The sequence below is a fragment of the Loxodonta africana genome, chromosome 1, assembly GCF_030014295.1.
Source record: "Loxodonta africana isolate mLoxAfr1 chromosome 1, mLoxAfr1.hap2, whole genome shotgun sequence".
Lineage (NCBI taxonomy): Eukaryota > Metazoa > Chordata > Mammalia > Proboscidea > Elephantidae > Loxodonta > Loxodonta africana.
In genome coordinates this window covers 52,565,743-52,580,583 of record NC_087342.1, presented here as the reverse complement: position 1 = coordinate 52,580,583, position 14,841 = coordinate 52,565,743, and the positions used below count along the sequence as shown (strand labels likewise).

Sequence of the window (14,841 nt, the reverse complement as noted above, 5' to 3'; positions counted from 1 at the left end):
TTTTCTCAGTTTCTTCTTTTTCTCTACATTCCTCTTCCATTCCTTTCTCCTGATCGCTTAGCCACATGTGCCTTTCTCTTCTTTTTTTTTAAATCTACGTTCTTATCTCTCTTTCCATTCCTTCCTTTCTCCTGCCCTTCTACCTGCATGTGCTGTAGCAGTCCCTTCTTGACAGGTTGTGCCTCACCATGTGACTAGAAAGACACCGCACATGGCTTCTATGGGTCTATGCCACTCCAACGACAGGCTCCCTCAGCACTTTCTTTTTTTTTTTGTCTTCTGATTCTCTTCTTTCCCACACCCACTTAATCAGACACATCACAATCTCCTCTCCTACCTACCTGCACCATGTGCTGAACATCACACCCCTGAGCAGCAGAGGCATGGCCTACAGGAGCTTGCCCCTGCACTGAACTCCCAGCCTGCTTGTCAGTCCCAGTAAGTGCCACAAACAACCCACCCCAGCCCCTCCCCTTCCACTGGACCTGCCCTGCTGCACCATAGATGAGCGACTGGTCCTGCCCATTGGACAAGGTAGTGAGAAGCATCATGGCCACAGACAAGCAAACAACAAAGAATGCCCAGTCTGTCTGCTCACACATAACCAAATAAAACAAAAAATTAGGATGAAACAAACAAATCTATGAGCAAAAAACAATGATGATAACTACTGAATGTCCCAAAGACAGCAGACGCTATCAAAAAATATTTTAAAAAAGGACAGGATGGTTCCAGTAAATATCCAGAATAAAACACCAGATAACCATCCAGTAGAAGAAATAGTACCAGACCTACCTGATAGGGAATTCAAATCTCTAATATTCAAAGCTATCCAAAAGTTGAAGGAAAAAGCAGAAAAAATTGAGGGGAGAAAAATAGACAAAATCATGGAAAAGACAGACAAAACAATGGAAGAATTCAGGAAAATAATACAGGAAAAAAATGTCAAAATAAATTCACAACTAGAAATCATACCAAAAACAGCAATTAGAAATCCAAAAGATAAACAAGATTTCAGAAATGGACAGTGTCAGAGAAGGTCTGAAGAGCAGGTCTGAAACAATGGAACACAAGTTCAGGAAAATTGAAGACAAATACTTGCATACTACTTTGACAGATATTTCTGGGGACACAATTCGATCCATGACAGACCCCAAAAGAAAATCACCAAGACATATCACAATCACACTCACTAAAACCAAAGACAAAAAACGAATCCTGAGAGCAGCTCAAGAAAAACAAAAAGTTACATACAGAGGAGAAACAAGAAGACTAAGCTCTGATTATCTGGCAGAAACCACGCAGACAAGAATGCAATGGGATGACATACACAAAACCTTGAGGGAAAAAAATTGCCAAACAAGAAAAATACATACTGCAAAACTCTCGCTCAAATAAGATGATGAATTAGGACATTTCCAGATAAACAGAAATTAAGGGAATGTGTAAAAACCAAATCAAACTTACAAGAATTATTAAAGGGAGTCCTTTGGTTAGAGAACAAAACATCATCCGACAGCCTGAATCTAGGACACAAAACCACAAGAGCCAGATACCAACCTGGGTAAAGAACTCTCAAGGATTAATCAAAACTAAAAGATTTACAACCTGGACCCAAAGAGGTTAATCTGTAAATGACAACAATGTCAGAATAAAAGAGAGAATAAATGGTATAGGTATAGAACTTTCTAATGGAGAGAAAGGCAAGGTGATACCAAGTAATAAAAGACTGGTTCAAACTTAGGAAGATAAGGGTAAATTTTAAGGTAACCACAAAAAAAGTTCACAAACCTACTCATCAAAATAAAGAAAAAAAGAAACAAAGTCTCAGTAAACACAAAATCTACAAAAACAAAAGAAATGAAAAAAAAAATCCACAAACAAAAGGAACTCAGCACAGGAGAGTAAGAGGAACAAAGAAAACATCAGCATCACGAAAAAAAGCACTACAAAATGACAGCAATACACTCATACCTATCAATAATTACACTGAATGTAGATGGTCTAAATGCACCCATAAAGAGAGAGTGACAGAATGGACTAAAAAACAGGATCCATCAATATGCTGTCTACAAGAGGCACACGTTAGAAACAAAGACATAAATTTATTAAAAACCAAAGGATGGGAAAAAAAAACATCAAGCCAACAGCTACCGAAAAAGAACAGTGGCAATACGAATCTCAGACAAAATGGACGTTAAAAAAAAATCTACCATAAAAGACAAAGAAGGACATTATATAATGATTAACCTGACAATCCATCATGAAGACACAACCATAAATACCTACGCACCCAATGACAGGGCTCCAAAATATATAAAACAAACTCTAACAGCACTAAAAAGAGAAACTTATAGTTCCATAATAATAATAGGAGACTTCAACACATCACTCTCATAAAGGTCAGAACATCTAGAAAGAAACACGACAAAGATACAGAAGATTTAAAGGCTAGAATCAGCCAATTTGACCTCATACACGTATATAGAACACTCCACCCAACAGCTACAAAGTATACACTCTTTTCCATTGCACATGGACAGACCTCCAGAACAGACCACATCTTAGGCCACCAAGCAACCCTCAATAAAATCCAAAACACTGAGACAATACAAAGTATCTTCTCTGATCATAATGCCACCAAAGTAGAAACTAACAACAGGAAGAGCCAGGAAAAAAAAATCAGTTACATGGAAACTGAATAACACCCTGCTTAAAAACCACTGGGTAATAAAAGAAATCAAAGATGGAATCGAAAAATTCCTAGAATCAAACGAGAATGAAACCACATCATACCAAAACCTTTGGAACACAGCAAAGGCACTGCTCAGAGGCCAATTTATAGCAATAGATGCACACATCAAAAATGAAGAAAGGGACAGAATGACATCATTAGTTACACAACTCAAACAAATAAAAAGAGAACAGCGAAAGAAGCCCACAGCCACCAGAAGAAAGATCGGAGCAGAAATAAGTGAAACAGAGAATAGAAAAACAATAGAAAGAATCAATAAACCAAAAGTTGGTTCTGTGAAAGGATCAACAAAATCGACAAACCACTGGCCAAACTGACAAAAGAAAAACAGGAGAGGATACAAAGAACCCAAATAAGGAATGAAATGGGTGACACTACAACAGACCTAACTGAAATAAAAAGGATCATAACAGAGTACTATGAAAAGCTATCCTGAACAAATTTGAAAACCTAGAGGAAATGGACAAATTCTAGAAACACACTACCTACCCAAACTAACACCAAATGATATTGAAAATCTGAACAGATCCATAACAAGGGAAGAGGCTGAAAAGGTAATTTAAAAAACTCCCAATACAAAAAGCCCTGGCCCAGATGGTTTCACTGGAGAATTCTACCAAACATTCAGAGAACAGTTTACACCAGTACTACTCAAACTATTTCAGAATATAGAAAAGGAAGGGATACTTCCAAATTCATTCTACAAAGCCAGCATAACCCTGATACCAAAACAAGGCACAGACACCACACAAAAAGAAAATTACAAACCAATATCTCTCATGAACATAGATGTAAAAATTCTCAACCAAATTCCAAACAATAAAACTCAGCATCATATCCAAAAAAAAAAATACACCACAACCATGTAGGATTCATACTAGGTATGCAAGGATGGTTCAATATTAGAAAATCAATCACGGTAGTTCACCATATAAATAAAAGAAACACATGATCATCTCAGTTGAAGCAGAAGAGGGATTTGAGAAATTCCCACACCCATTTCTGATAAAAGAACTCTCACTAAAATTCCTCAACATAATTAAGGGCATCTATACAACCAACAGCTAAAATCATTCTGAATGGAGAGAGGCTGAAAATACTCCCCTTGAGAAGAGGAACAGGACAAGGATGCCCATTATTACTGCTCCTATTTAACCTTGTGCTGAAGTCCTAGGTACAGCAATGACAAAAAAAACCAAACCCACTGCCATTGAGTCGATTTCGACTCATACCGACCCTATAGGACAGAGTAGAACTGCCCCACAGAGTTTTCAAGGAGCGCCTGGTGGATTCGAAGCTAGAGCAATAAGGTAAGAAAAAGAAATAAGGGATATCCAAATTGGTAATGAAGAAGTAAAACTGTCCCTTTTTGTGGATGATGTGAACTGTACATAGAAAACCCAAAGGACTCCACAAGAAAACTACTGGAACTAGAAGAAAGATTCAGCATAGTAGCACAATACAAGATAAAAATACAAAAGTCAGTTGAAGTCTTATACATCAATAAAGAGAATGAGAAAAAGGTAATCAGAAAAACAATATCATTTATAATAAAAAAAAAAATTTTTTTTAATAAAATACTTAGGAATAAATCTTACTAGTCAAGTAAAAGACCTATACAAAGAAAACTACAAAGCACTACTGCAAGAAATAAAAAGAGGCCTACATAAATGGAAAAACATTCCATGCTCATGGATAGGTAGATTCAACATGGTGACAATGTCAATTCTACCCAAAGCAATCTACAAATACAATGCAATTCCAATCCAAATACCAACAGCATTCTTTAAAGAGATGGAAAAACTGATCATTAACTTTATATGGAAAGGGAAGAGGCCTGGGATAAGTAAGGCACTATTGAAGAAGAAAAAAGTAGGAAGACTTGCACTACCTGACCTTAGAACCTACCACACAGCTATGGTAGTCAAAACAGCCTGGTACTGATACAATGACCAATGGAGAAGAATGGAGAACCCAGGTGTAAATTCATCCACCTAAGGTCACTTGATCTTCTACAAAGGCCCAAAGTCCATCAAATCAGGAAAACACAGTCTATTTAACATATGATGCTGGTAAAACTGGATGTCAATCAGCAAAAAAATGAAACAGAACCCATATCTCAAATAATACACCAAAACTAATTCAAAATTGATCAAAGACCTAAATATAAATCAAAAACTATAAAGATCATAGAAGAAAAAAAAATGGATCAGTGCTAGAGGCCCTAATACATGGCATTAACAGGATACGAACCATAACTAACAACACATAAACTTCATAAGATAAGCTAGATAACTGAGACCTTCTAAAAATTAAACACACTCATCAAAAGACTTCACCAAAAGAGTAAAAAGAGAAGCTACAGACTGGGAAAAAATTTGGGGGTATAACAAATCCGACAAAGGTCTAATCTCTAAAATCTACAGGAAAATCCAACAGCTCTACAAAAAAGACAAACAGTCCAATTAAAAAATGGGCAAAAGAAATGGACAGACACTTCACCAAAGAAGATATTCAAGCGCTAACAGACACATGAGGAAATGCTCACGATCATTAGCCAGTAGAGAAATGCGTATCAAAACCACAATGAGATACCATCTCACCCAGGCATTACTGGCACGAATCAAAAAAACCAGAAAATGACAAATGTTGGAGGGGCTGCGTGGAGATTGGAACTCTTATGCACTGCTGGTGGGAATGCGAAATGATACAATCATTTTGGAAAACGATATGACTCTTCCTTAGAAAGCTAAAAATAGAAGTATCATATGATCCAGCAATCCCACTCCTAGGAATATGTCCTAGAGAAATAAGAGCCGTCAGGTGAATAGAGAGATGCGTACCCATGTCCACTGCTGCGTTGTTCACAATAGAAAAAGATGGAAACAACCTAGATGCCCATCAACAGATGAATGGATAAACAAACTATGGTACATACACACAATGGAGTACCATACAATGATAAAGAACAATGATGAATCTGTGAAACATCTCACTTCATGGATGAATCTGGAAGGCATTATGCTGAGTGAAATAAGTAAATCACAAAAGGACAAATATCACATGAGACCACTACTATAAAAACTCATGAAAAGGTTTACACACAAAAAGAAACAATCTTTGATGACTACGAGGGAGGGGAGGGTTGGGAATGGAAAAACACTAACTAGACAAAAGTTAAGTGGTAACTTTGGTGACAGGTAAGACAGTACACAATACTGCGGAAGCCAGCACAATTTGTCCAAGGCAAGATCACGGAAGCTCTACAGACACATCCAGGCTCCCTGAGGGACTGAATTACTGGGCTGAAGGCTGTGGTGACTATGGTCTTGGGGAACATCTAGCTCAACTGGCATAACATAGTTGATAAAGAAAATGTTCTACATATTCTACTTTAGTGAGTAGCATCTGGGGTCTTAAAAGCTTATATGCAGCCATCTAAGATACTCCATGGGTCTCACCCCTTCAGGAACAAGGGAGAACGAAGAAAACTAAAGACAAAAGGGAAAAATTAGTCCAGAGGACTAGAGGACCACACCTACTACAGCCTCCACCAGAGTGAGTCCAGTAAAACTGGATGGTGCCCGGCTACCGCCACTAACTGCTCTGACAGGGATCACAAATGGAGGGTCCAAGACAGAGCTGAAGAAAAATGTAGAACAAAATTCTAACTCACAACAACAACAAAAAAAGGCCAGACTTACTAGCCTGATAAAAGACTGGAGAAACCCCAAGAGTATGGTCCCGGAAACCCTTTTAGCTCAGTAGTGAAGTCACTCCTGAGGTTCACCCTTCACCCAAAGACTAGACAGGCCCATAAAACAAGACTAAAGGGGCACACCAACCCAGGGGCAAAGACTAGAAGGCAGGAGGGGACAAGAAAGCTGGTAATAGGGAACCTAAGGTCAAGAAGGGAGACAGAGTATTGACATGTCATGGGTTGGTAACCAATGTCACAAAATAATACGTGCACTAACTCTTTAATGAGAAGCTAGCTTGTTCTGTAAACCTTCATCTAAAGTACGATTTTAAAAAAATGGCACAGAATGCTCTCTCATTGTATGGGAATGACTAGGTGCAGGAGAGGGAGAAAACTTAAGAGACTTAGTCAACTTGTAGTTCTCATATTAACAAATGATCTCAATGGTTTATTTGTTTTTAAAATCACTTACCTAGAGATGCTATTTAGTTTTGGAATCTGAATTGTATCAAATGGTTCTTGTGATTCTGAAGAAAATTCAAGTTTTGCCGTAACTTCTAACCATGAAAATTAAAAACAAAAATTGTTAAGCATCTCAAGTAAACATCTTAAAATGCCATCCAGGTCGTATTTACGATCGGTAAAAAATATCTGACCTTGTTGGGGATCCTCCAGTTTTGATTTTCCAGATGGACTATCAGCTCTATTTGTTTGCTGCAAATATATACAGATATATATACATATATTTAGTTCTGTACCCTTGTAGCTCCTTTTTTGAAATTCTTTCAGGGCCACTTTACACCCGATAAGAAAAGCATCTCCACTGAACACTGAAATACTGGCCCCTATATTCATTAGATTTGGCTCCACATGACTGTTGACTCTTCCAAAGAAATTCATATCCACCCTCAGGAGAAGATAATCGCTATCAAAGATAATCACAGAATGTGTCCCCGTTTCTAAGGTAGATACCACAGGAAGGCATATAAAAACATCTCCAACAATATCTGTATTGTTGGGCTAAGCATGCAACTTCCCAAGGAGACTGCTTTAAAGATGACTGTCTGGAAAAATAATCTCTGATGTGTTGTTAAAAAATCATGACACTATCATCACCCATCTGTATAATGTACTCCTGTAAGAAAATGTAGAATGGACTAAGAACCTATATGTGCCAAGCACTGAGTTAGCTACTTTATGTACATTTTTGTTTAACCCTCCCAGGGCTACCTATAAAATAGCTCTTACCTCCACTTTATATCCTCCCAACACTAGGCTCCTCTCCCTACATCTCAATATCCAGATCTCAAAGGCAGAGGGCAGCCAACTCAAGCTGGAGAGCCGAGTTGAATGAGAGAAGAGAATACCATAAACATGACAGGCAAAAATAGTCTACAGGAGGGGATGGTCAAATAGGAGAGAGATGGTCTCACAGGAAAAAATGGTGAAGAAGCCAGGAGAGAAGGCTTCTATGTACCAGCATCCTAGTGGACGAAGTTCAGAACCTTGCCTCCCAGCCTCCCGTACTCACAGATGGCTCATTCGGGCCATGAAAACGAAGAGTTATTAGGCATTGGTCACCTCCATCTAGGACGGGGGATTCTTCTGCCTTGACTATATGTATTAAGAAAAGAGCATTAAAGAATAATAATAACCATGTTCCACACCAGCATACTCTCTAATTGCTCTTTGCAGGTCACACATGGCTGACAGAGCCATCCTTTGGTAAGAGTGGAAAAAAGGTTGTACCTCAAACCTAAAACCAAAACTCTACTGGTACTCTGAAAAACCACCTAGGGATTCTCCTCACAAGACACGCATGATCTAGTAATACAGGGCCTGCCTTGTGGCAGGTGAGCTAAGCCCTTCTTATAATGACTTCAGCAGTATCTGGAAGGACCTGTGACCTCCCTCCTCCCACCATTTTCCTCCTTTCTCATTTCCAACTGACCCACAAGAGAGATTTTATCAGGTGGGGAAAACAACTCAAGGCTACTAGCTGCTCCAAAGAAAAAATAATACAATTTATTATTCTTATATGCCCGTAGGTTTTCAGTGAACTCTTCCAGCTAGGGTTTTAGTATTGCTTTTATAGAATATTCAGAGTAAGAATTTTATTATTCCCCAATATACCTGTCTCTTTTCTCCTGGTTACTAAGAGTCTCAGTCTTCTTTTTCAAACTTACCAATAAATTCTGAGGAAACTTCTTTCTGTTTAGGCAACATCTGAAATGCAAGCCAAAACCACTTTTAAAAGCAGTAATCTTTTGTGTGTGTGTTTTTGTTCGTGTGTGTGTATGCGTGTGCGTGTGTGAATACATATAGAGACAGACAGACAATCTATGGATAGTGCAAATGGTTAATGCACTAGCAATCAGCTACTAGCCAAAACGTTGAAAGTTCAAGTCTACCCAGAGATGCCTCAGAAGAAAGGCCTGGCCATCTGCTGCCAAAAAAACAGGCACTGAAAACCCTACGGCGTACAGTAGGAATCTATAACACGCCAGATCATTGCCACAAAATAAGACCAGTTGGAGAACTTTGGGGAACCTCCCTAAGAAACTCTACCCCTAGTCATTCCCTTGAGTCCAATAGGAGCTGAGAGAGAAGGAAGCACCAGGAAGCCCACAGACAGTAACCTCAGGACATCAGCAAGGATGTAGCAAAGAGGTGACATTATCCCAGAAAAGATTTCATTCGTTCACAACAAATGGAATGAAGCATTTTGAGGCACAAAGAGGGTCTGTGTCCTACACAGCTAAGACAGATGCTACATGAAAATGAAGAAGTGGGATTTGAACTCAGAACTCTCAATTCTTATTACATGGTATTCAAAATATCAGCCTTCTGCTTGACCAAATGTTCACATCAAAACCCCGTGAGGAAATTTAAGAGACATGAAAACATACTAAGACATATTCAAATAATCAAAAAAGAATTAAACCTGTCACCTGACTCTCTTCTCCTAAAGCTTTAATGGCAACTTGTGATATGTTGTATTCCAAATCAAATTGGATTTCTGTTTTCATCACTTCTTTGTCACCGATAGTTACAGGCCTCTTTAGGTAAATAATGAGATTTTTCATCTTCTCAGTTTCTATCAAAAAATGAAATACGCCAGTGCATATCAATATACGAAAGGTTATATTTTAAATTTATAATCTTAAATAACTTCAGTGGAATTTTTGTCAACTGTACACAGTTTTCTGCAATAAAAAGTTGAAATCATATTAAATAAAATTACTTTGAAATTATTTCTATTAGATGCGTATGTGTGTGTATACAAGTGGTTGATCTTGCATAAACAGAAAGTAACTTACCTTAGCAGCACAGCACTGGAGATAGACTGAACCCTGCAGTTCAATCAGTTTTCTAAGAGAATTTTGTGAATACAAACTTACTGTCTGCAACAGGTACATATTTTACTTTCCAATATTTTAAGCCCGATAGTCATTCTCACTATCTGTCTCTCTGCTTTCCTCCCTCCCTCTCTCCCCCTTTCTACCTGACAGTCTCACTTATTTCTACAATTCAAAATAAAATTCACTGTTCCCAACATGCAAAAAACAGAATAAACAGCCTCCATTTCAATGGACTCCCCCTCAAAGAGAAGAAATAGAAACATTCTAGGAAGAGGCTTGTTTCTAGACAAAAGTGTCCTTGAGACTCTTTTACCAAGACATCAGCCCTTTACTGAAAAACAGTCATCAGTTTTAGAAGAGAAATAGCTGACACCATAATTCAGAGACACTCCAGGAATAAGCCACAGTAAATTCAAGCTGAACTGGGAGCAGCAAGAGAGAGGAGGAATAAAGCTCATGAACGAGCAGGCAAAGCTTAGAGCCACAAATTAACAGGAGAAGGGAAAGAAGAGAAAAGACTGAGACATACCTGGGGCAAGACCTGGGCTACCCTGCAAGGTAGCCACAAGCCACGTGTAGCTACTGAAAATTTGAAATGTGGCGATCCAAAGTGAGATGTGTTTATTTAAGTACAAAATACAGATTAGATTTTGAACAAGTGAAAAAAAAGAGGAAAAAAAAAGTATAATATGTCATTAATAATTTTTCCACTAATTACATGTTAAAGCACAAAGATTTTGGATATATTTGGGCTAAATAAAACATTAACATTGACTTGTTTCCTTTTACTTTTTTAATGTGGCTACTAGAAAATTTTAAATTTTAATTTAAAATGGAATCACGGTCTGTGTGATATTGGCTAAGTCACTTAAATACTTCTATTGCTATAGGTCTCGAGTAAATCTCAGTCACCACCCAAAATACTGATCTTGACATTTAGTCATCGCTGGGAAAGTGAGTAACCTCCAGATGACTGCCCAACCACCCTCAACAGAAGGAGCGCCTCAGCGTCCACCAGATGCCTGCCTTGCTCCTTGCCTGTCTCCCGCCCTGGTGAGTAACTGTGAGCATTCCCGTACGCTGGATAGTGCCTGCCCAGTGCACCCTCAGCCGTCTCACACACAGGGAACAGCCATCGAGGGCTTGCCCTGCCTCCTGTTGCCACGTTCAACTGGGGGCAGGAAGTGAACGTCCCTGTGCCGCCACATGAGCGATCACCAAAGCACAGCTGACCCAGCCACACTGATGAATCAAAACAAAAGAAAAAAATCATAAATAAATAAAGCAATGCCTTAAAGCCTTAGAGACAGCAGTCAATATCAAATCATATAAAGAAACAAGGCATGATGGCTCAACTGAATGACCAAAATAAAGGGGCAGGAAAACAATACAAGAACAAAATGATAAATAGAAATCATACAATAACAGCAACCAGAAATTCAGGAGATTAACAATAAAATATCAGAAGTAGATAACTCCATCAAAGGACACAGAAAGAGAATTAAAACAACGGAAGAAAGAAACTGTGAAGTAGAAGACAAATCCTTGGTACCAATTTGTTTGAGGAACAATCAGAAAAAAGAACGAGAAAAAAAAAATGAAGAAAGCCTAAGTATTATGTGGGACACTATGAAGAGGAATAATTAACATGTGATGGGAATCCCAGAACAGAAGGAGACCAAAAAAAAAAAACCCCACACAAGAGAGAATTTTTGAAGATTTGCTAGCAAGACTTCCCAATATTATAAAGGGAAGAAGATTTCATACAAGAAGCTCAATGAACCCCATACAGAATAGACCCCTAAAGAAAGTCATGAAGATACAGCATAATCAAACTTTCCAAGCCCAAAGATAAAGAGAGCATTCTGAGAGCTGCTCAGGAAAAATGAAATATCACCTACGAAGAGGCTCCAATGAGGCTAAGCTCTTATTTCTTGGCAGAAACCATGCAGGCAAGAAGGCAATGAGATGGCATATATAAAACTCTGAAAGAGAAGACTTGCCAACCAAGAAACGTATACCCAACAAAACTGTCTCTCAAATACGATGGCAAAATGAGGACATTCCCACACAAGCAGAAATTAAGGGAATTTTTAAAAACCAGACCATCTTTACAATAAATATTAAAGTGAGTCCTTCAGATACAGAATCAATGACAGCAGACAACAACCTGAGATAAAGCCACATGATGGTATCACCAATATGCCAATCAGATAGAGAAATATCAAAAGAATAATAAAAGCTAGAGAACCTACAACAGGGAACCAGAGATGTCAATCTGAAATCAATGACAACTTCTAAACAAAAAGAAGGAACGAATGGAGTAGCTACAGAACTGCCATATGGAGAGGAAGCCAAGGCAATATCTAAAAATAACAGACTATTTTAAACACAGTAACCACAAAAGAAAACTAACAAACCTGCCCACCAAAATGAGAAGAAAATCAAAAACACTCAGTAAACACAAAAGTGATAAAAATGAAGGAAATGGAAAGATAACCCATGAATAAAAAGAATTCAGCACAAAAAAAATTAAGTGGGACAAAAAAAACTGTCAACACCACAAAAAAAGCATAATAAAATGACAACAGTAAATTCATATGTATCAATAATCATACTAAGTGTAAATGGCTTAAATGCACCAGTCAAGACACAGAATGGATAAAAACATGAGCCATAAATATGCTACCTACAAGAGACACACCTTAGACACAAAGACATAAGAGAGATTAAAAATCACATAATGGAAAAAAATATATATTTCCAACTCAACGGCACTGGGTTTGTTTATATATCAAACAGTAACCAAAAAAGAGCAGGAGTGGCAATATTAATCTGTGATAAAATAGGCTTTAAATCAAATTCCATCATAAGAAACAAGGAAGGACATTATATGATAATTAAGGGATCAATCCACCAAGAGGACATAACCATAAAAAATATCTACACACCCAACGACAAACCTCCTAAATACATAAAACAAACCCTAACAGAAATGAAAAGAGAAATAGTTCTGCAATAATAGCAGGAGACTTTTAACACAACAATTTCAACAATGGCAAAACAACTAGCAGGACACTCAACAAAGATGCAGAAGATCTGAACAACACAATCAACCAAGTTGGCTAGTAAAGAAGTGTTAATTTGGTGAAGGGAAAAACAACACACAATATAGGGGAAGTCAGCACAACTTGAGCAAGATAAAGGAAGACACTTTGAGAACACAAGGAAAAAAATTTTAAAAAGAGGCAACCATAGTAAATACTATAGCAGATACAACCCTATAACAACAGTAGAAACAAGTAACTTACAAGCAGATACATAGGCAGATATGTAGCTAAGTAGGGGAAGGAGGGTGTACAAGAGTATACTCATGTACATATATAGGTTATTAGGCTATGTATATTTTATATATATTTTTGCATGTACAGCATATATATTCATATATATATACACACACACAGTTATAGAAGCTTCCTAGACATATCCCAGCACCTTGAGGGACCGAGTTAATGAGGCTGAGGCCTGGGAACCATGGTCTCAGGAGACAACTGGCATAACACAGTTCATAAAGAAAATGTTCTAGAGTCTAGGGTCTTCAAAGCTTGAAAGTGGTCATGTAAGATACATCTATCGGTCACATCCCATCCAGATCAAAGGAGAATGAAGAAAACTAGAGACACAAGAAAAATATTAGTCCAAAGGGTGAATGGACCACATGACCCACAACCCCCACCAGCCTGAGCCCAGAAGAACTAAATGCTGTTTGGCTACCACCACTGACCACTCTGACAGGGATCACAATAGAGGGTCCCAGACAAAATGGGAGAAAAATGTAGAACAAAACTCAAATTCACACGCAAAATAAACAGACTTACTGGTCTGACAGAGATTGGAGGAATCCCTGACATTATGGCCCCCAGACACCCTTCTAACTCAGAACCGAAGCCACTCCCGAATTTAACCTTTCAGCCAAAGGTTAAATCAAAAAACCAAACCCATTTTTGTTGAGTCAAGTCCAACGTATAGCCAAAGATTAGACAGGCCTATAAGAAAAACGGTAACACACGTGAGGAATGTGCTTCTTATATCAGTCAAGTATACGAGACCAAATTGGCAACAACTGCCCCAAAGCAAAGCCAAGAAGGCAGAAAGGGACAGGAAAACTGGATGAATGGAAATGGGGAACCTGGGGTGGAAAAGGGGAGAGTGCTGACACATTGCAGGGATTGCAACCAATGTCATGAAACAATTTGTGTATAAATTTTTGAATAAGAAACGAATTTGCTCTGTAAACTTTCACCTCAATCAAAATAAAATAAAATAAAATAAAAAGTAGGATGAGAAGCAGCAGGAAGAAGAAGAAAGAAGAAGCACAGAGAGAGAGGAGGCAAGGAACCTCCTAAAAGAGCTGTAACATGGGTCAAGGGTGGCGGCAGGCCCAGAAAGGCCCCAGTGGCAGAGTAGATGGTGACAGACAGCACGGCCAAGAGGAGCCTGCCCCCAGGAGACTGAGAGGAGGCCCGAGAGGCCAAGAGGAGCTGAGAGAGCTGTCCTGCACTGAAGAAGGAAGACTTTGCCTACATAATTCCTGATCCTGATCCTGAGTTGTATGCCATTATCTTCTTAATTATCCACTTAAGAAAAAACAAAGAGCTTGAGGACTGCACCAACTCTCCAACAAGCTGCTGTTGCTAGCTGCCCTCAGTCAACTCCGCTCACGGCGACCTAATGTGTACAGAGTAGCACTTCATTCCACAGAGTTTTCAATGGCTGATTTTTCAGAAATAGATCATCAGGCTTTTCTTCCTCTGGGTGGACTCGAACCTCCAACCTTCTGGTTAGCAGCCAAGCACATTAGTCATCTGTGCCATCCATAAATTCCTCTGATATACACATTGTTGTCAGTTGTCATCAAGTCAATTCCGACTCATGACAACCCTGTGGGTGCAGTGTGGAACTGTTCCATGGGGTTTTCACGGCTGTGACCTTTCAGAAGCAGATCACCAAGCCTGTCTTCCAAG

The 14,841-nt window shown here is 38.6% G+C and overlaps 1 protein-coding gene across 1 annotated transcript in view; it reads right to left on the bottom strand.

The window, feature by feature from the left end:
* The window catches only part of SYCP2L (synaptonemal complex protein 2 like), an 81,674-nt gene that overhangs the window by 41,831 nt on the left and 25,002 nt on the right, over positions 1–14,841 (bottom strand). The window contains 3 exon segments of the mRNA XM_064293496.1: positions 7,704–7,788; positions 8,611–8,681; positions 9,407–9,552. Coding sequence (XP_064149566.1) covers positions 7,704–7,788; positions 8,611–8,681; positions 9,407–9,552 — 302 coding nt within the window.